At 35.4% G+C, this 21,982-nt stretch overlaps 1 protein-coding gene across 5 annotated transcripts in view; it reads left to right on the plus strand.

Annotated features, from left to right (window-relative positions):
* cdc42bpab (CDC42 binding protein kinase alpha (DMPK-like) b) overlaps nucleotides 1-21,982 on the plus strand; it is a 67,082-nt gene that overhangs the window by 8,882 nt on the left and 36,218 nt on the right. For all 5 annotated transcript variants that reach the window (XM_067384126.1, XM_067384128.1, XM_067384127.1 and 2 more), the window contains exons 3-6: nucleotides 16,462-16,553; nucleotides 19,909-19,992; nucleotides 20,404-20,499; nucleotides 20,923-21,071. In XM_067384126.1, coding sequence (XP_067240227.1) covers nucleotides 16,462-16,553; nucleotides 19,909-19,992; nucleotides 20,404-20,499; nucleotides 20,923-21,071 — 421 coding nt within the window. The remainder of the gene's footprint in view (nucleotides 1-16,461; nucleotides 16,554-19,908; nucleotides 19,993-20,403; nucleotides 20,500-20,922; nucleotides 21,072-21,982) is intronic.

Genomic DNA, 21,982 nt, shown 5'->3' on the forward strand with positions numbered 1-21,982 from the left:
GTAGTAAACTTTTAAGTGTACTATTTTAACACTGCTTGGGACTAAATTGGCCCAACTGAAGTATACATTTAAGTGTACTTTAAGTGTAACAGTAGTAAACTTTTGTTATACAAGTAGTTCACAGCTACGTTTCTCATTTGTACTGCATCTGTACTACAAGTGAACTTAGTAGTTTACTATTTTAATACTAGTAGTACATTTTTATTATATGAAAGTACACTTTGAAATATACTCTCAGTAAACTACTAGTTTAGTGCAAGTATACTTGTAAGTTTTCTTAGAGTGAACATAACATCACACTTATAGTTTTCATATAATATTATACATTTTATATATTATTTTTATACTTTAAGTATACTACTAGTACTATGTTCCTATTTTGGTATTATTTTTTTATACTGAAAATATACCTTTAACTGTACTTCAACTCTTTTCGTTTTAAAAACGTTTTATTCTTGCTTCATGAATCCTTTTTTTTTTTTTATCAACACTTAAATGTGGTTGTTTCATTTAAAAAAAAAAAAAAAGAAAAAAAAAAGAAGAAACATTTAAAGGTGCACTAGAAGCAGGTTTTACAAGATGTAATATAAGTCTAAGGTGTCCCCTGAATGTGTCTGTGAAGTTTCAGCTCAAAATACCCCATAGATTTTTTTAAATCAATTTTTTTATCTGTCTATTTTGGAGCATCATTAACTATGCACCGATTCAGCACACGGCATCATACAGACTGCAAGTGTTTAAAAATGAAAATAGCGACGGCTCTCTTGTCTCCGTGAATACAGTAAGAAACAAGGGTAACTACGTTTAACAGTACATTAGCAACATGCTAACGAAACATTTATAAAGACAATTTACAAATATCACTAAAAATATCATGATATCATGGATCATGTCAGTTATTATTGCTCCATCTGCCATTTTTCGCTTACCTAGTCTGATGATTCAGCTGTGCACATTCAGACGTCCTGCCCTTGTCTAATGCCTTTGAACATGAGCTGGCATATGCAAATATTGGGGGCGTACATATTAATGATCCCGGTTGTTACATAACAGTCTGTTATGTTGAGATTTGCCTGTTCTTAGGAGGTCTTTTAAACAAATGAGATTTACATAAGAAGGAGGAAACAATGGTGTTTGCGACTCACTGTATGTCATTTCCATGTACTGAACTCTTGTTATTCAACTATGCCAAGGTAAATACAATTTTTGATTCTAGGGCACCTTTAAAACAAAAAAGCTGAGAAAATTGCATTTTTATCAAAGACTATGTCAGTGTGGGATTCAGACCAAACACAGGTGGAGTAGATCAAGTCCAGAAACACCCCCAAAGCTTCATAGTCCTCATTCAGTAACGTTTGGCAGTTTTGATTTATATGCTGTTTAATGTTTGATCGCTTTATTTTACATTTGTGTGAGTAACCTTCTATCGCTTGTTTCAGCTTCTTCTTCTCCTGCATTTTGATCCGGAGATTCTGTACTCTTTCAGTACAGAAAGAGCCCCCTACTGTATAGCCTGAAAATTCAGTCAATGGCGATGAAAGCGTGAAGTAAATTTGAATTAAATTCCTATGTACACTACCAGTGGACTAGCCTACACAAAAATTCAGATACTCTGAATTAGGAATATATCTGTTTTCTTTATAAATCAATATTTTCAAACGATGTATTTTTATACTAATACTTAAAAGGATATTTATAAAAGTAATCTCGATCAAAAGACTGAGTACAAGTATAGGCCAAATATACTTAGACTTTTCTGTCAGTATAAGTCAAGTATATTTAAGTGCAATTTCAAGTATATTTCTCAGAAGTACATAAAGTATGTTTCTAAGAAGTATATAAAGAGTAGACTGAAAGTATACTTTCTTATTTTTAGTTTAAAAGAAGTATACTAATAGCACACTTCTTTTTCGTAAGGAGGGTATGTTCACACTTAGTTTGGTTCTCTTGATTCTTTTAGTCCGGACCAAAAAAAGAAAACAATACCTCTAGTCCTGGTTCGCTCAGTCCTATGCGCTCACTATGATGGTTTATAATAGAGTTGAGAACTCATGAAGAGCTTATGAAATATGTAAAGGAGTCAAAACAGCGGCAAGAATTCCTATGTCACACACACAGATTAAGATGCCTGGGCAACATCATGGCTATGATGAGAAAAAACAGGTATGCTTGAGCACCAATCTTTTCAGGGGTCTCAGATCGCTTGTATGGTGTGCACCAGAGTTTGGATGGTAGCATTCACACTTATTCAAATGAACCGCACCAACAGAGCAATCACACCAGGGTTCGATTTAATCAAACACGCCAAGTGTGAACACATCCTAAAGCAAAATGCTACACAGTCACATGTATGTCAGCAGTATATGTGTCAAAGGATTTAGTATGGAATCCTCTTCTCATACCTTAAAGTGATAGTTCACCCAAAATTTTAAATTTTGTCATCATTTACTCACCTTCAACATTGCAAAACAACATTATAATAAAAAAAATAGAATAAAAAGTCATACAGGTTTGATTTCATGTGTGTGTGTGTGTGTGTGTGTGTGTGTGTGTGTGTGTGTGTGTATTGTGTGTGTGTGTGTGTGTGTGTGTGTGAGAGAGAGAGAGAACTATCCTAAAATGTATGGATTTAATATGGAACCTAATTCTATTACTTTAAAAGGATAATTCACCCCAAAATATATTGTTATACTCATTATATCAGCATGATTTAGCTTAGCAACATGCTAACATCAAAATTGTAAATCATAATTTTTGAGGTGACATTGCAGTTAGGATGCCACCTTAAAAGGGTTACCATTTTAGGTAGTAGACGGCAAGGCAACTCACTATGTTTTGCAACAGAACCTGTGATTCTCCATCATCCAATGCTTATCAGGCTTTATTTAAAGGGTTGGTTTACCCAAAAATGACAATTCTGTCATTTATTACTCACCCTCATGCCATTCCACACCCATAAGACCTTCGTTAATCTCTGGAACACAAATTAAGATATTTTTGTTGAAATCTGATGGCTCTGTGAGGCCTGCATAGGGAGCAATGACATTTCCTCTCTCAAGATCTATTAATGTACTAAAACATATCTAAATCAGTTCATGTGAGTACAGTGGTTCAATCATGATTTGATACGCTGATTCATTATGCTCCGAAGCTTCCTGAAGCAGTGTTTTGAAATCGGCCATCACTACATAAGCCGTTATTTTGGCACACCAAAAATAATCTTGTCACTTTATAATATTAATATTGAAACACTGTACTCACATGTACTAAAAACATATTTAAATCAGTTCATTAATGGATCTTAAGAGAGGAAGTGTCATTGCTCGCTATGTAGGCCTCACTGAGTCATCGGATTTCAACTAAAATATCTTAATTTGTGTTTTGAAGATTAACGAAGGTCTTACGGGTGTGGAACAGCATGAGGGTGAGTAATAAATGATAGATTTTTCATTTTTGGGTGAACTAACACTTTAAAGCCCACAGGCATGGTAAACATCTGAGATAAGTCCAATCTGGAAACAGAATCTAATGGTGTTTCTACTCCGTTTTTCAAACCAAAGGGTTTTTTGTTGGCAGTAGACTAGATTAAAGACACTGTTGATGGCTGTCACATGTCAAATATGTCATAGATGAGTCTTCTCATTATGAGTGCTGTCAGCATGTATCTGACCTGCTGCGGGGGGTTAGGAAGAAGGGCATGGTTGCGAGGAGATGCTCCATGGATGGGGGGATGGGTTTTTTGAAACATAGATGGGGGTTTTCACATACATGACTCCATATATAATTCATGTTGTTGTAAGAAGCAGGTACCAGTTAATTTAATTTCAGTATATGGGTTGGTTGTTAAATAATTCTGTTCCGTAATTCACAAAGAATCCAAACAAAGTGCGTTCTCGGAAGGCTTTGTGGTTGGGATGGTATTTTGCATGTCGGCTGTTCAGCAGAGCTGAAAGAACATCGTTTGTCTCCCCCCACCTGTCTGTCATCAGTCGTCGTGTTTTGCAACATCTTTCTTTGAGAGCCGATCCACTTTTTGAACTCTTGTGTGCATTTCTTTGAGTCTTGTCGGAACATGTTTCGCCAAATGCATATTTTCAGGATACTTACGGTTTCAAGTCCTAGCACTGACACCTTTCCTCTGTAAGTTATAATTAGTAGTTGTTTCCAACCTAAGGGATTGGCTGTGGCCCAGAAAATGTCTGCACTGGAGGACTGCAGATATGTGTGTATATATAGCCTTTTTGTCCCTTTCATTTATTCTTGCTGTTGAAATTGGGGTTTTTTGGCAGCTTTAGACCATGATTGCTTTCTGTCATTGTATAAAGTGTTCACATCACATGATTTGGACTTGAGTCAGAGGTTTAACTGCACTTATGTTTATGACTGAAGTCTTAAGGCCTGTTCACACCAAGAATGATAAATATAAAGATAACATGAGGATAAATATTTTAGTGTTCACACCAACGAACGATAATGCTGTTATTCTTTTATATTTAAAACTCTGGGAAAATAAAGGAAAATGTGTGGAGACTCTGATATCTTGCCTCCTTTACACGTTTTTTTATCTATAAGTCAGCATGAAAAAAAAAAAGTCTGCATTTCATTGATCTCATAAAGTTCATCCATGTATGTTTAATTTGTTACTTTTTTGACCTTATAATTTTTATTCAAAATGTTGTGACTTGTAAACTCAATCTTTTGGTGAAACAACTTCTCCTGTGACGTATGTCAGAATGTCACATATGTCACATATTCAGATTAGCCTCCATCCAATCATCAACTGATGGATAGAACCAAGTCCTGCCCTCATTTTTTTTGCCAGTAATATTTCCATTCAGATGTATATCCCATTGAAAAGGTCTGTTACTACCATTTCATTGTGAGTTTAAAGATTTGATGCCACTAACTTTGCAAATGTACTAAATATTTACTATTGATGAGCATCAAGCTTTAAATGTGTGCTGTGGAGAAAAAACTCTTTTGTGGAACACAAAAGAATAAATTTTAAAATATAAACTAGTCATAATTCCATACAATTGCAATGAATGGTAAATTAACCTTTTAAGCATTAAAAGGGATGCAAAAGCACCATGAAAGTGTATGATAATAGTGGTCCAAACAAGCTTACAAGAATGTATTCTAAGTCCTCTGAATTTATACGATAGCTTTGTGTGAGGAGCAGATTTTTAACTAAACAAAGATAAAACCCTAGTATATTCTCTAAAAATGTTCTTTTGTATTTCACGGAAGACATAGTCATACAGGTTTGGAACAACATGAGGGTGAGTAAATTATGACAAATTTTCATTTTTAAATGAACTATCCCTTCAGCCTCATGTGAACAACACGTTGAGAAGCATGTGTGTATGGATCACGTTACAAATTGCAGGTTACTAATAGGGTTTGATGTTTGTTTTTAATGAGAAAATATGTTTGACAGACAGTGTCTAGCCCAAATTAAAATTTCACAATGGCATGTTCCAACAAAGTTGATTAGCGATTAAGATAATAATGATTACAATGACAGTGATGATAATCTGAACATATTACATGGGTGGTGAAGTTTCAACAGTTCCGACTGCCTACGGGTCTTTCAGTCAGTCATGGTAGGAAACGTCCAGCAAGATTTCATTCACTTCTCTGTTCTCAGAGAATGCAGTAGGGTAGAGTTACATCTAGCATGACATATTTTGCCACAGGGAGGTGACTGGGTGGTATTATGTTGACTGAAAAACTCCTGCTAAGCTAATGTTGGTGTTTTTACATCCCTGCCAATTGAGCGTAAAAGCATGGCAGTCTGTAGAAAGCTTCCACAGCTCTTGTGTCAATGTCATGTTGTTGGAAGACCATGTAGTCTTCTCTGGGGGACATGACCGTTCTGCTTTTCTTCAAAGGTGTCTGAATTAGGTTCAGAGAAATGGCAGTGCTTCTTTTAATTATACATTGAGCCTCACATGAAGTGTGAGTGTGAAGTGACGTGTAGCCAAGTATGGTGTCCCATATTTGGAATTTGTGCTTTGCATTTCACCCATCCAAGTGCACACACACAGCAATGAGTATTGAACGCTACTGACATAGCCAACATCTTTATGTTGGCTGCATTGATAAAGAAGTAGTTCACCCATGAATGAAAGTTCTGTCATTTACTCAACCTCATGACTTTCTTTCTTCTACCAAACACAAAGGAGATATTTAAATCAATGTCCAAGCTGCTCTTTTCCATTCAGTGAAAGTGATTGGTGACCAAGATTGTCGAGCAAAATTTTTTTTAGTGAATAACAACTTAAAGTAAAAATAAAGTGTCCTTTTTACACATTGCATGTAGTTACTGTAGTAATAACTGTAAATTATGCATGATTACACACAACTAACCCTAAACCAAACCTAATTCTAACCTTAAAGTAAGTACTTGTAGTTAATTAATATTTTCTCTACTTAAATGTATAATTACACTATAACAAGGTCATCTTAAAATAAAGTGTAACCTAATATTTCTTTTGTTTACTTTGTATTTAATATTAATAATTATTATTTTTAGTTGTGCAGCCCTGCAAACAAGCACAGCAAACAAACCTGTAGCTTTAAAAAAAAACAACTACAAAAAACAAAGTCGCAGTTTTTATTAGAAAAATCACATTCAGATTTCCCCCCACAAATCGTGTAGCAATACTTATTACTCCATTTAAAGAATTGACAGCATGAAAAGTGCAGCATGAACATTTTTCCAAAGACCTCCTTTTGTGTTCCACGGAAGAAAATAAGTCATACTAGATTGGCATGACATAAGGATGAGTAATTGTTTAATTTTGGGGTGAACTATGGCTTAAAAAACCTGTTCTCCACTTTGTTTTTTCCATTGGGACTTCAGTAGTGATGTTAATGGAAAAAAATCACAGGTTAGCACAGCTGTTTCTTTCATTTTGTTTGGGTCTTTGTATGCAGGACACCCTATCTGGTGTCTGTCGGCTCTCTATTGGACCTGATGGTATCCTTTTAAAGGCGAATGGTTACTTCCTGTATTGTAATGCCATCTGATCTAACCTTGTTGCAGTAGCATGACTTAGTCTATGTATTTCTTATGTAGATTGAAGAAGTAGGGGATCATGTTAAAAAACAGGCGATGTGACTGCAGGCACTGATGAGAGCTGCAGTAACCAGGAATGTAGTAATGTGTCAAACAAGCTTTTTACGTGTTTACCATCACATTTCATCTCCGTCTTTTGTGCGGAGAGTTTCTGTTTATGTAATTTGTCACATAACCTTCCTGCATTCAGTAAATTTTTAACATAGCTGTCTGTGCTAAAAGGTGTTTTGCTCTTTTTCACCATTAATGTGTTTACAGCATGGGTCTTGAGTTTCGGGAATGTCTAATTTTAGTGATTCTTCACCTACCCCTGTCTGTTTGCATTTTTTTTTCTTGATGATTTTTTCTTGATGCAGAGGGGCCCTGAGATCTCATTGCTTTGTTTGCTTTGAGTGGTCTTCCTTTGGCTTCATTGTATTTTGAGAATATCCTGTTTGTGCATTGCAGTGGTTAGACAAATGTAGTTTTTGTCTTGTCTGACACAAGTCATGCCTTCATGCTTCTATAGTGGAGGATGCTTTCGGGGCAGTATATATTGCTTTGGGAATCTGGCCGTCATGGGTGCTCACTCTAGCATTAAACACAATTTATCGCCCCATTGCATGTTTATGCAGTATGAAAGTGATTCTCGGGCATGTTTATGTATGTTTGGTACTTATTAATGATTTAATGCTCTCCCCTCTTCTCACGGAAGGTTTCATATATCACCCCCTGCTAACTACATGGTACTCTGAGCCATGACTTTGCCTTGGGGATTGAAAGCACCCATTACTTTTATTTTTTTTTTATTATTTATTTGATATCCTGCCAGCTTGTTTAATAACAGGGGCTACCATCACATCTATGAATGAAACCCCTGCTCAAGACCCCTTCATTTTGTAAATGTAATTTATTCAGTCTGTTGGGACTTGTCTTATTTATGGCCTTTATTAGCAGCTGCGAGGCACTGGGAGTTTTATCCCAGATTAACCCATTGTTGGAATTGCATGTCATATATAGTGTTAATAAAGAACAAAAACGACATGAATAAATGTTTTTGATTTATTATTGTTGAACATATTATTTAGATGTAGGAATTGTGTTTCATTAGATTAATAATATAAAATAATGTATTTTTTTCATTTTATTTATTTTATTTTATTTTTTCCTTTTTTTTCTGGAAATATGGTTTATATTAAGATAAAAAGAACAAAAACAGTGACAATAAATGAATGTTTTTGACCATTAAAATAATTTTTTAGATATTGCATTAAAAAACCCAAAAAGAATCCCACACACTATCAATACTTGCAAAACCGTGTAAAAAATATTTTATTAACAACGTTTTGTTCACATGATCTTCATCAGGCATATTACATTGCATTTGTGTTTTATTAGAATTTAAGTGTAAATTTAATTTTGAGTTTTATGTTTGGCCTAAAATAATTTTATTCATAGAGACAAAATGAGAAAAGATGGGGACTGGAAATTGAACTAACCAACCTAAGTCACGGCATGCACATGAGCACCATCGTACAACATGTCTGACCACTTGAACTAGCCTATATCTTCTTTAGCAATCATTTTTATGCATTATGTATTTATTTTTGGTGAAATTGAATTAAAGGGAAAGTTAACCCAAAAATGAAAATTATCCCTTGATTTACTCACCCTCAAGCGATCCTAGGTGTATATGACTATCTTTCAGATGAACACAATCAGCGATATATTTAATATCAAGGCTCTTCCAAGCTTTATAATGGTAGTGAATGGGGGTCAAGATTTTAATACCCAAAAAAATGCATCCATCCATCATAAAAATAATTAATACGGCTCCAGGGGGTTAATAAAGGCTTTCTGAAGTCAAGCAATGTGTTTTTGTAAGAAAAAATACCCATATTTAAAACTTTAAAAACTAAAATAATTAACTTCTGGCAGAAGACCGTATACATACTGCACAAGTTGACTTGTGCCACAAGAGTAACCCCTTGACGTGATGTATGACGCAGTAGTGTAAGCTTAGATGCCTCTCGCGGTTTAAACAAATAGGGCTGTGCAACAAACTCAAGCTCCTCTTCTCTTATATTGAAATCCTCCGACATTTTTCATTCAAAAATTCTGGTTTAAGACTTCTAATTTGTGACTGGTGTTTTTCTGCGCTTGTCATTGTGTTATGCATCAGTGGTTACTCTTCTGCCACAAATCTATGCATATGGCCATCTGCTGGAAGTTAGTTAATAGTTATTATAGTTAATAAAGTTTTAAATATTTTTCTCACAAAAACCCATTGCTTCGCTTCAGAAGGCCTTTAGTAACTTCCTGGAGTCGTATTAATAATTTTTATGATGTATGGATGCAATTTTTTGGGATTCAAAATCTCAACCCCCATTCACTACCATTATAAAGCTTGGAAGAGCCAGGATATTTAAAAAAAAATCTCAGATTGTGTTGTTCGTCTGAAAGAAGATTGTCGTATACACCTAGGATGGCTTGAGGGTGAGTAAATTAAAGGATAATTTTTGGGTGAACTATCCCTTTAACTGCATTTTCTTGAAAGGTATTTTGTGCAGGCTTCCTGAAGACTGATTAGTCAATTCCCTAAGACAAATACTAATACTTTAAAGTTGTTATCAGATGTTTGTTTGAAACATTGCACTTCACGTAATTAAAGGTGCCATCGGACGTTTTTTTACAAGATATAATATAAGTCGAAGGTGTCCCCTGAATGTGTCTGTGAAGTTTCAGCTCAAAATACCCCATAGATTTTTTTTTATACATTTTTTTAACTGCCTATTTTGGGGCATAATTAGAAATGCGCCGATTCAGGCTGCGGCCCCTTTAATTGCTTGCGCTCTCCGCCCCCTCCTGAGCTCTCGACTCTATCACTACATAAACAAAGTTCACACAGCTAATATAACCCTCAAAATGGATCTTTACAAAGTGTTCATCATGCATGCTGCATACATACATCGGATTATGTGAGTATAGTATTTATTTGGATGTTTACATTTGATTCTGAATGAGTTTGAGGCTATGCTCCATGGCTAACGGCTAATGCTACACTGTTGGAGAGATTTATAAAGAATGAACTTGTTTTTATGAATTATACAGACTGCAAGTGTTTAATAATGAAAATAACAACGGCTCTTGATCTCCGTGAATACAGTAAGAAACGGTTAGAGGACTACAAAAGTGTCTAATATGTTCATATTGAATGTCATGTGAATTGCATAATTCACATGACACCTGTAGTATAAAGTAGAATTTCATTATAAAGTTTCACTGTATACTCATCCATGTTAGCATTAGCATAGCCTCTGCTTTTCAAAGTTGTAGAGGCCAGAGCACATTGTCATGACTGCTATTGTGTTAATGCTCTCAATGCCTTATTAGCCTCTCTGGTTACGGCAGGGGAAGGCCATCCTCAGGTCTTTTAGCTCCAGGAGCCAGGACATGTTCTTCTGGAAGCGGCATTTTTGCGTTGTTACCTCACCCTGGCCGTAAATAATCCCTCTTATGGCTTCCAGATGTCCCCTTGCCAGAGGAGTGGATGTGGGAACACACTCTCAGTTCCTAGTTTTCCTCTTTGCATCTTTCGCCTTCGCCTGTCCCCGAATGCAGAGGGGAGGGCAAATTTACACAAGCACACGCAGATTCTCATGAGCGCTATGTCACGCACACCCTTAACCAGTCTGGTAGGAGACACAAAGACGGGACGTGTTTTTCCAGTCCCACAATGCTAATAAGTTTACTCTGACACTTTCTTTCAAAACCTCAGTATTTGTATTTTACATAAATTTCATCCCTTTGTTACCAGGGTTATTATCGTTAAAACGAAAATCATAATTTTTAAGATAAGATTAAAATAAACATTAACTGAAATAAAATAGAATATAAAACTAAATTTATTTAGTTTAACTCGAAGTACTAAAACTAAATAAACTAAAAAAAAAGACAAAAACACAACTAAATTACTAAAACTGACTAAAATTAAAGTGAAAACAGAAAATGTAAAAATGAAATAATCTTATTCAAAATATTAAAAGAAGTAGTAGTATATCATAGTATATCAATGATACTAAATAACACTGCCTTGTTTAACCTCACTATTAAAATTCTTTGAAAGGATCATAAACAGCCATACAGTCAGCAATGTGGCGAAGGTGTTTACATTTACAGCACTGCAGATTACCTCACTCTCATTTGTCATGACAACCGTTGCTATGTTTGACATGCCCATGTTGTTTTATTAGGTTTTCAGGTGAGTGATACTGTATAGCTATTGTTCGGCTGCCAAAATTAAACAAGAGAAGCATCACTAAAGCTAATATTGTTAACCCACTGATCCTTAGATACATAGGGCGGAGCTGGCTTCATGATGCACAGGTATCACATGGATTTCTCCATTGATGGGCCCCTCACTCGGTCTACATTTATTTGTTTTTACTCTATAAAGAGCCTCACAGGTCCCATTATGATGTGGTTACATAGCGATTCATGCTTGCAGAGTATTTTATTCAGTGGTTGTTTCGCAGTCCATGCTGTCCTGTGGTGAAAGGCTGTCTGTGGAACAGAGGAGTCTTTTAGGACTCTAGTGGTTATGGATATGAGCATTATGCCTGGTTGTATGCAGTCAATGGTGTGTGTGACGTAACGCACTACTCCCACTGCAGCGGCACACTAATTTTAACATATGGTTGCTGCTAACATGTGTCACAACTGTTGAAAGTTTCTTAGAGGTCAAGCGTGGCTGATTCTATCCAGGGATGTCTGAGGTTATTTTTGCCCTGTCTCAGTGCTAAGGCTGGGCGGTATGAATTTGATGCGTCCAGTCAGAATTATAGCATCTGAATTATCTATTTTATAATATTAGTTTTTAACTCAACTCAAGTGGTAGTGAGGCTGTTTTTGAACTGATGCCAGACTTACCATTATCTTTTGGTTTGCATCCATCAAGTACCAAATAAAGAAAAATCGAATCAAATGAAATGTACTTTTTTTAGTATTTTTATTTAATTCACTAGAATATCTAAAAATATCCAGTACCACATGCTCATTTAATATATAAACCATATTTCCAGAAAGAATATTTATTTATATATTTACATCTAAAATGTAAATAAAAAAACAAATATATATAATATAATATAATAACATACATATAATATTAAAAATATATAACATATTTATTTCTTTGTAAATAATTTTTAAATTTTTAATATATTTATTGATCTAATGTAGTGTTGTCAAAAGTATCAACCGCAATACCAAGTCGGTACTGAAATTTTAAAAATATGACGCTTTGAGCGATGTTGAGTGGATTCGTAAACACCTCTGATTGGCCTTTGTCTTCATACACTCATCAGATATGTCTGTGATTGGCTACAATGATTAACAGACTGGAACATTTGAAGTGTCACATGGAAGTGTCTGAATTTGAAAGCGGCAGCGGACCGGTCTGCTGATAGACGCCTGCTTTCAAACGCTCTCATGTGTATCTGTGTAAGTGCTCGGTGAAGAGTGTCATTGATATCTTATTTACATGTTTTTGAAGTGTTGAACATTGTAGCTAGGGCTGGGCGATGTATCGAATGCTTTTGTCACGCGCATTTCTTCAGTAAAGCCGGTTCCCTGATTGCCGCTAAATCGCCATCACCTGCTTTCAAATGAAGCGGCATTTAATAGACAGAGCCGTAGATCACTGATAAGACACGCAATATCGCGTTCAATATCGGCGGCGATACATATCGATATTGAACGCGATATTGCGTGTCTTATCAGTGAACTACGGCTCTGTCTATTAAATGCCGCTTCATTTGAAAGCAGGTGATGGCGATTTAGCGGCAATCAGGGAACCGGCTTTACTGAAGAAATGCGCGTGACAAAAGCATTCGATACATCGCCCAGCCCTAATTGTAGCCAATCACAGACATATCTGATGAGCTTGTGAACACAATGGCCAATCAGAGGTGTTTACGAATCCACTCAACAGCGCTCAAAGTGTAATTTTCTTTCAATTTCAGTACCGACTTGGTATCGCAGCCTGTACTTTTGACAACACTACTCTAATGTAGTTTGTATTTCCATGCATGCTGTAAAAAATATATTTTTAATGAAATACTATATTCACAGTTACCGTCACCATAATAAAAATGACTCCTAGTGTGATATAATACTTTGGTCATACTGCCAACCCTTACTTAGTGGTGTTTACACATAGTTTGTATTGTTGGCATGTTTTAGCTGTCAGCAGGGTGTGTGATAAAGTAGCTGACCTGTGATATGTGACTGTGACTACTGTTAGATTAGCAGTGGGTCAGTTCTTAAATGTAATTACAGTAGTAATGTGGAACAGTTCTGATGAGACATAATGACCTGGCTGGGTAATGAAGGCCTGCTGGGACCAAAATGCCTTGAAGCCACCAATTGTACCTTGGTGATCTACCCACTTATTTGCTCTGAAAGACAGATGCTGTAACTTCAACAGATGATGACCCCTTAAATAGAAGTGGAATATTGTGTGGGAAACATTTTATTTATTCTTAGTTTATATTATTAGATACTTTACTTTATCGATAGATAGATTGATTGATTGATTGATTGATTCTATGATGCTTTAGTTTTCCAGATGGTTTTATCCTTAGAGAACACCTTTTAATAGTTTTTCAAATATTGTACTATTTTTAATTATTATGTTAGGCTGTGTGTCCACCAAAGCATTTTTCAGCCAGCTGAACACGCCAGCGCTCTTCTGAAACCGCCTTGCTGCGGGCTCTTGAGAGCGCTTCAGCTGGGACAGCTTTTTTTCCTTCTTTTTTTTCCTGATTTAGCGAATTGTGTCGACATTTTTATATTCAGAAACAATGTAACACACTTAGTCTGGCACTAGTTTTGTATGAAGAAATGTGCTTGTTGTCATTTGTTATCGTTGTACAAGCAGAATATGATGGTTGGTTGGTGTGGAATATGTGACAGTTCTTCAACTGTGACTGGTAAAAAAATGCATATCGCTCAGCATGAAAAATAGAATCATCACGCTGTTGCCGTTTTAAAAATGCTCCCATTGAAAACAATTGAAAAAATATACTAGCCTTGGGGAAAAAAACCCCACTTTGTTCGACACACAGCCTAAAGGTGCAATGTTTTCAATGGCTGAGTTTGTAAAACCACATTTTACTTATAGAAAAGGGTCTCAGAAGTTGTTTGTAATAGCTGTATTTTTAAAATGTCTTTGTTTTACGAAAGATGAAGCTCACTTAAAAATAAAATAAAAAAAAATAAAATAAAAAAGTAGAATAAACTGTAGCTAAACAGTTAAATGTACTGTAGGGCTGCACAACGATTAATCGTGATTAATCATTTGCAAAATAAAAGTCTGTGTTTACATAGTATGTGTGTGTTCTGTGTATAATAATTATGTATATATAAATACATGCACATACATGTATAAATAAATATACATATTTATATATATTTTATTTTACATATAAATATAAATATTTTATAAATAAATATTTTTTTTTCTTAAATATATACATGTATGTGCTTGTATTTATATATACATAATTATTATACACAGAACACACACACATATTACGTAACACAGACTTTTATTTTGCAAACGATTAATCACGATTAATCGTTGTGCAGCCTTAATGTACTGACACCTATGTGAACTTGATCAGCTGGTTAAAAGTAATAGCAAACATGGCTCAGAAAGATGAAATTAGTTCTGAGAAAAGGGTTAGCAGTCTTTTGGTTTTATATTCTGTTGTAATGCAAACGAAATTCATATTTTCAAGTGCAGTGAAAGTGTTAAAGGGATAGTCATCAATTTCCCACCCTCAAGTTGTTCCAAACCTGTATGAATTTCGTTCTTCTGCTGAACACAAAAGAAGATATTTTGAAGAGTATGGGTAACCAAACAGTTGATGGACCCCATTGACTTCCGTAGTTTTTTTTCTCAGTACTGTGGAAGTCAATGTGTTCAGCAGAAGAAAGAAATTCATATAAGATTGAAACAACATTTTTGGATGAAGTATCCCTTTAAGTTTTTCAGAGCCACTATATGTTCTAGAACACTTTTCATCCATAATGTATCCACTTTGAAATAGCCAAATATGCCGAAACTCCTATAACAGTTCAGTTTGACCTGTTTATTGTAGTCTGACAGGCATTTCCTTATTTCTCACAGGGCCAGACTTTTTTTTTTTTGCATTTCTCTCCTCTGCACAATTCAATATTGCTATGGCAACAGAGCCGCCCCACCCCGTGTGCATGATGCTGATTGGAAGAGATTTAGGGGCAACATTGTGAGTCTGCAGCAGAGGCAGTGCATGCGCTCCCATGGAAAAATTTGGCTACAGCACACCTCCATAATGTGTACAAGAGCCATTAGATGAGGTCGAGCTTTGTAAAAAGATATTTCAGGAAGGTCAAGCTTACCTCATTCTGAGGGTTTAAAGCTGTAGACTGATGATGGCAGGTGTGGGTGGCGTGTTTGTACTCTTGTTGAGGATAAACATGGAAGAATTTATCCTTATCGCACCATGGTTGAGATCATCCACTTCTCTGTTCTCATGTTTTCTTACTTGATATCAGAGTCAGGGATGGCAGGTCTCTGTTTAGGATGAATACACCCTGTGAATAAATAACACAAAATTGCTGTTGGAAAATAATTATTTATTTAACACAATATTTAGAAAACAATTGATATTATTTGAAGCATAACTCTGATTTCTTTTCATAAATAAATGAACTGTTAATAACATGCACTACAGTTCAGATGTTTGGAGTAAGATTTTTGTATGTTTTTGAAAGAAATCTCTTGCATTTATGTTCAAATATATAGTAAAAACAATAATATTGTGAAAATTCTTACAATTTAAAATAACTGTTTACTCTTTTAATATTTTATAATGTAATTTACTCCTGTGATGATAAAGCTGAATTTTCAGCATCATTACTACAGTCTTTAGTGTCACATGATCCTTCACAAATCATTCTAATATGCTGATTTGCTGCTCGAGAAACATTTCTTCTTATTATTAATGTTGAAAACAGTTCTGCTGTTTAATATTTTTGTGGAAATGGAGAGGCATTTTTGTCATTATCAGAACACAATGAATAGAAAGTTTAAAAGAACGGCATTTATTTAAAATATAAATATTTTGTAAAATTATACTTCAATACTGTCACAAATGAATGCGTTCTTGCTCAATAAAAGTATTAACTTCTTTCAAAAAATCCTGCTGACCCCAAAATTTTGAACGATAGTGTTTTTATTCATGTTTTTAACAATTTCTTAATTTGTGTAAAATAAATAAAAATAGTATTTGTTTTTTTGACTGATTTTGTCACCTTTCTTTCTTTTTTTTTTTTTCTTCTTTTTTTTACAGCCAAACCTTTCACATCCAAGGTGAAACAGATGCGCTTGCGCAAGGAGGATTTTGAGATCCTGAAGGTGATTGGACGGGGAGCTTTTGGAGAGGTATTTATTGTTCTCGTTTCCTTTGGAATATTCAATTTTTTTAGATTCCATAAAAGCCCCTTTGCATTATTTATTGAGTTAGTATACTTATTTACTAATAAGCACAGGTATGTTGCAGAGTAAGGAGGATATTCTTCATGCAGTACTTTTAAGAGCCCCGAGGCAGTTGATGTTCTTTTGTAATGACAGACGTGTGATGTAGTCACTGGGGAATGTGTGGTGTACAGGTAGGCCAGGAAACCAGTACTATTAGGTTACTTAGTGAGGCCTGGCTGTTCAGAATGGCTCATGAAGTGGGAACATAGGACAGGAGCCATGTTTTAAAACCCCAGCAAATGGTTATGGAATTTTTATTCAGGTTTTATTTCACAGTGACTGAGAAAATAGCTCTCTGACACTTTGATGGTTCCAGGTTTGCTGGAAGCAAGTTGTGCTGAAGAAATAGTTCACCCGAAAATAAAAAATTATGTCATTATTTACTCACCCTTTTTAAGCAACCCTCTTTTTTCCATGGAATACAAAAAGTGAATTTTAGTCTTGCCAGCTCTGACGTTTGTGCACAAGTTTTACAGACTATTTCTATGATCATCCTTATTGAAGCTTGAAGGCTTTAAACCATATTCAGATATATTTTTTTTTGCCATGGAAAAAAAAAACAAAACAAGAAATCATATGGGTTTGGGAATTGCAGGACAGTGAGTAAAAGATGACCAAATTTCCATTAAGCTAATTCTTTAAAATACAGATCTGCTTTAAACAAATTCCTCAGAAATCGAGTACCTTAAATTTTCAAATAAGTGAAATACATTAACAACTGCATCTGCAAAAGACAGTTTAAATTTTTGGAGTTCTAAAAATGGCAACACATTTATTAGATTTGGTGGATGGAAATACATCAAAGATCCTTGAGATTAAAGTAGATTTTAAAGGGCAATATTTGTCAGTCCTTGGGTTTTTCTCCACTTGTCAACGTCTGGTGAGCTATGATTCATCCATGCCCGCCTCAGTGGGAAACGTTTTCGTCTGACACACCACTCGACAGGGTTTCCGGCCTCACTTCAGTCCAGCTGGAATCAACAGCTCATGGAAACCTAGCAGAAAGTCTGTTCTGCTTGATATGAGCCTGTTGCCAAAATAACACGAGAAAGGAAGCCATGCAGCTGTGAGAAAACGTGCGAAGGAACAGATTGAGGATCAGTCACACACTTTCATCTCCTGATGGATCAGGATAGGCTTGGGCGAGCAGAAGAAGGACTGATGACGTCATTTCCTGTGGAGACTTCTGAGCCAGTAGCTGCTACTGCATTTCGAATTTGAAGATGTGTGAAAAAGTTTTAAGATCATTAAGAGTCACGTTATTTTCAACACTTTTAAACCCCACTTACTGAAAAGGAATTTTTTTATTAAATCTGTGTAGGGTGTGGAAAGGAGAATCACATCATATACTGTCATCATATACTTGATGGCAGAAAGCGAAGAGGAAAAGAACTTTGAAGGAGATTCCTCTATCAGCAAAGTCTGAGCCAAGAACAGTGTGCTCCTTCCTGATCAAGTCACTGAACATTGCCAGAGCACTGTTTTGTCCTCAGATCATCATTTAATAGAGTGAAGACATCACATATCCAGCTGAGCCTAATGCTTTATATTTCCTCTTTAAGGCAGATGCTAGATATGGTCATTATGTTACTTTTCCTGGGTCTATGATCTCATGGCATTTACAGGCATCTGTTTTCCTCGTATTTGAACTGTGCTGATTGTAGTCTCATAGAGATTGAATTCGACAGGAATAGACTGTCTGACTGACATTTATAATGTTAATAAAAAAAAACCTCTGTTGCAAATAAATGCTGATCTTTTGAAATTTCTATATTAATAATATTTGAGCCAAATCAGCATACTAGAATGATTTCTGAAGGATTGTGTGACACTGTTGAAAAATTCAGCATTGCTGCAACAGGAATAAATCACATTTATATACATATAAACTACATTCAAATAAAAGTTTATTTTACTGTATAATTATATAATACAGTATAATTATATAATACAGTAATATTTTACAATATTACTGTTTTTATTGTATTTTTAATTAAATAAATGCAACATTAGTGAGCATAAGAGATTCTTTTAAAAACATCTTTTAAAAAAATCTTACTGATGCCAAACTTTAGAAAGGTAGTGCAAAGTGGCCAACCACAGATGTTGTAGGCTTGTTTAGAGGCACCAAGTTATAGAGTTATAAAGTTATAGAGTGATACTGCATGAGTAAAAATGGGATTTAAAATGCTTTGTAGGCACAAAAATCATGTTTTACTTTTTACTTATTATTATAGGGATGCACCAAAATGAAAATTCTGGGTCGAAACCGAAAAATTCAGGATGCACTTGACCACAAACGGAAACTAAAAATAAATAAATTAATATTAATTATTAAAAAGGCATTTTTATATCAACTTTTTAACAATTGTTTATATTCCAGTTTGTTAGTGAAAAATGAACATTTCAATGACAGTAACCTGTAACAGATTTATTCAAACATACATTAAATAATGAAGACATCACTAACAGGTTAAGTAGAATATTATGAATATGTAATATAGTGCATATATTTAGCAAAATGCTCTTCTCTAGAGTTATTTTTTCTTTCTACTTTATGAATATTGAATAGCGTTATTGAGGTAATGTTAAGTGACATTGTATCACCTACAACTTATTGACGTCTTTCCCTGGTTGAAACACTGATTGAGTGATTACATGAGACAGAATTCATTTCAGTAAGTTGTAACTTATCTTTCAACATACCTTCTGGTGTTCACCCATGATTATTTCGTGCCATAACTACTAGTAGTAAATAGGAAGAAATGATCGGTTTGTATGCGCTTAATCCGTACTGCTGCTTGAACTGAGGCGGAGCACCAAGACAACATTTATTGTTTGAATTTCATAATAAACTCGACTGAATTTCTGAGACTTGTAACTGTTGTAACTTATCCACGTCTGTGCACAAAATAAACACCGAACACAGTCAAAATGTGCCATCAGGGAAGTCCTAAATAAACGTCTGTTTCGGTCATTGATTTCATCCCTTCAAAACCATTTCGGCCCAAAACCGAGAAAAAAAAAGACGAAATTTCGGTGCATCCCTAATTGATTAGTTGCATTTCGTTTCTGCAGACTTACAGTACCAGTATAAATGAACAAATCTGCTGTACTTTTTCTGCAATGAATGCTAATGTCAGCACTTTTAACAGACAAGTTAAGTAGCACTTTTGTGTAAATGGCAATAAAAACACTATTTCCAGGTACACTTATGTTTAAGACCACATCAGGACTTATGTTCTTGTCTTCCTTACAGGTTGCAGTAGTAAAGGTGAAAAATACAGACAAAGTATTTGCCATGAAGATTCTCAACAAATGGGAAATGCTCAAAAGGGCTGAGGTGGGCTGATGTTTTTACTGACATCTCTTCTTTTATTCAGCAGATTTGGTCCACATAAGCAAACTGCTTTAGCTGCGAATTACAGTAATGGTTTTCTCAAGACTGATTTTTATATAATGTGCAAATCTTGATCCAGTTAGCATCAGGCTTTACCATTCAGCTGATGCAGCTGTTTCTCCTATATCCCTGGCGTGTCATTCCTTAGCTTCCTACAGTGTTACTCCCTCTGTCTTTACCCAGTACATGAGAAACCACTTAAAAACAAACAGACTTTGCTCTATATGATTCAGAAGGCATTCCTCATGGTGGAAACAGACCCCTTGGTTGGAGTCATTCTAAGTATGTGGAGTGCATTTTTGATCTCTGACTCCAAAAAGTGGTTTTCTTTGACATTTACCTCTGTTTCCTCAGACGGCATGTTTTCGGGAGGAACGGGACGTGCTGGTGAATGGGGACAGTCAATGGATCACAACGTTGCACTATGCTTTCCAGGATGAGAACAACTTGGTGCGTGAGAACTCTCAAGCTCACATTGGGTCTGATTCACATTCACTTGATGAGGTGCAGAGGAGGAGATAATGTGATGATCATCAATCACTGCTGTTTCAAGGGACACTGTCTTAAAGCAGACTATATCTGTGCTGTGCTGTGTGTATATAGCGTGACTGGAGAAGAGGGACTTCAATAGGAATTATCATTTTGAGTTCAGCTTCATGAGTGGGAGTGGGAGGGAATGAAACTGGAGAAAAAGAACGATAAGAGGTTTTAAATGAAAGAATGTCATGGATAACTGAGATGAGATGGGATGGGTTAATCCAAGGGTAAAGGGAATTTAAAAGATGTAAACTGTCTATGATTGATAACTTTGTTTCCCATTTCTTTTCTTCCTTATTTCTGTCTTATTCACTCCCTGTTTTTCTCTCTTCCTAGTATCTGGTGATGGACTACTATGTAGGGGGAGATCTGTTGACTTTGCTTAGTAAGTTTGAAGATCGTTTGCCTGAGGACATGGCCAAGTTCTATCTGGCTGAGATGGTCATGGCTATTGACTCTGTGCATCAGCTACATTATGTTCACAGGTGGGTCCTAGCATCTTTAAATCAGGGTTGTCAATCAGTTTTAAATGGTGACTGAATTAATTACATGATTTGCTGGTTAATGAAATTACTTTTAATGGAATATATCAATATTTGCTAAACCTCCAAATGGTAATAATTTAAAGACAGCTTTGTGGCAGACAAAAGCATTGAATATTGAAAGTGGCTTTATAAGTCAGTATATTGGTTGTTTGATTTCCATATCCCTGAATATAATCTTACCATCCTCAATGTAGCCTCTTCTAACCCCAGACCAAAATTAGGAAGTTGTGACACTGTCCAGAGCAATCCATTTTTCAGTCGAGTTTGCCCGTAAAATAGTTTTATTTAGTGAGAATACACAGATACTTTTGATCCTTAAATACATTGACAGATGTGTCAATGGAGAAATACGCTTTTCTGATGTAATTTGATGGCAGCTGATGCCATGTTAACCAGCCAAAACGTGACCCTATTTATCTAAAATAGGTTATCCCTATTTTCTAAAAAGCCAATATGCTTTAGTTAAAGCTGCAGTCCATATCATTTTTTGGTTAAAAATTTTCCGAAATCAATTTTTGAGCAAGTACATAACCAGCCAGTGTTCAAAACTATCTCCTTACCTTAGCCCGATTCACAACGGTAAGCTTGTAATAATAATGTTTTCTAATAGAGTGGTACTGGTAGGTTTCCACGCGAAATTCGAGCATACCGCCGTTTGTTTTTGCGTCATTACGTCAAGTCTGTTTACATAAAGCATGGCATGTGAGGATGCTGCAGGTGGCGGATCATTTATAGCCTTTTCTCACAGCAGCTGGAATAATTAAACTTAACATTTTGATGGCGGATTGTATGGTATGACAGATTAACGTTAAAGATTAGACTGTACAGAAATTGAAATCTAACACACACTA

The sequence above is a fragment of the Chanodichthys erythropterus genome, chromosome 4 (assembly GCF_024489055.1).
Source record: "Chanodichthys erythropterus isolate Z2021 chromosome 4, ASM2448905v1, whole genome shotgun sequence".
NCBI classification, from domain to species: Eukaryota; Metazoa; Chordata; class Actinopteri; order Cypriniformes; family Xenocyprididae; genus Chanodichthys; species Chanodichthys erythropterus.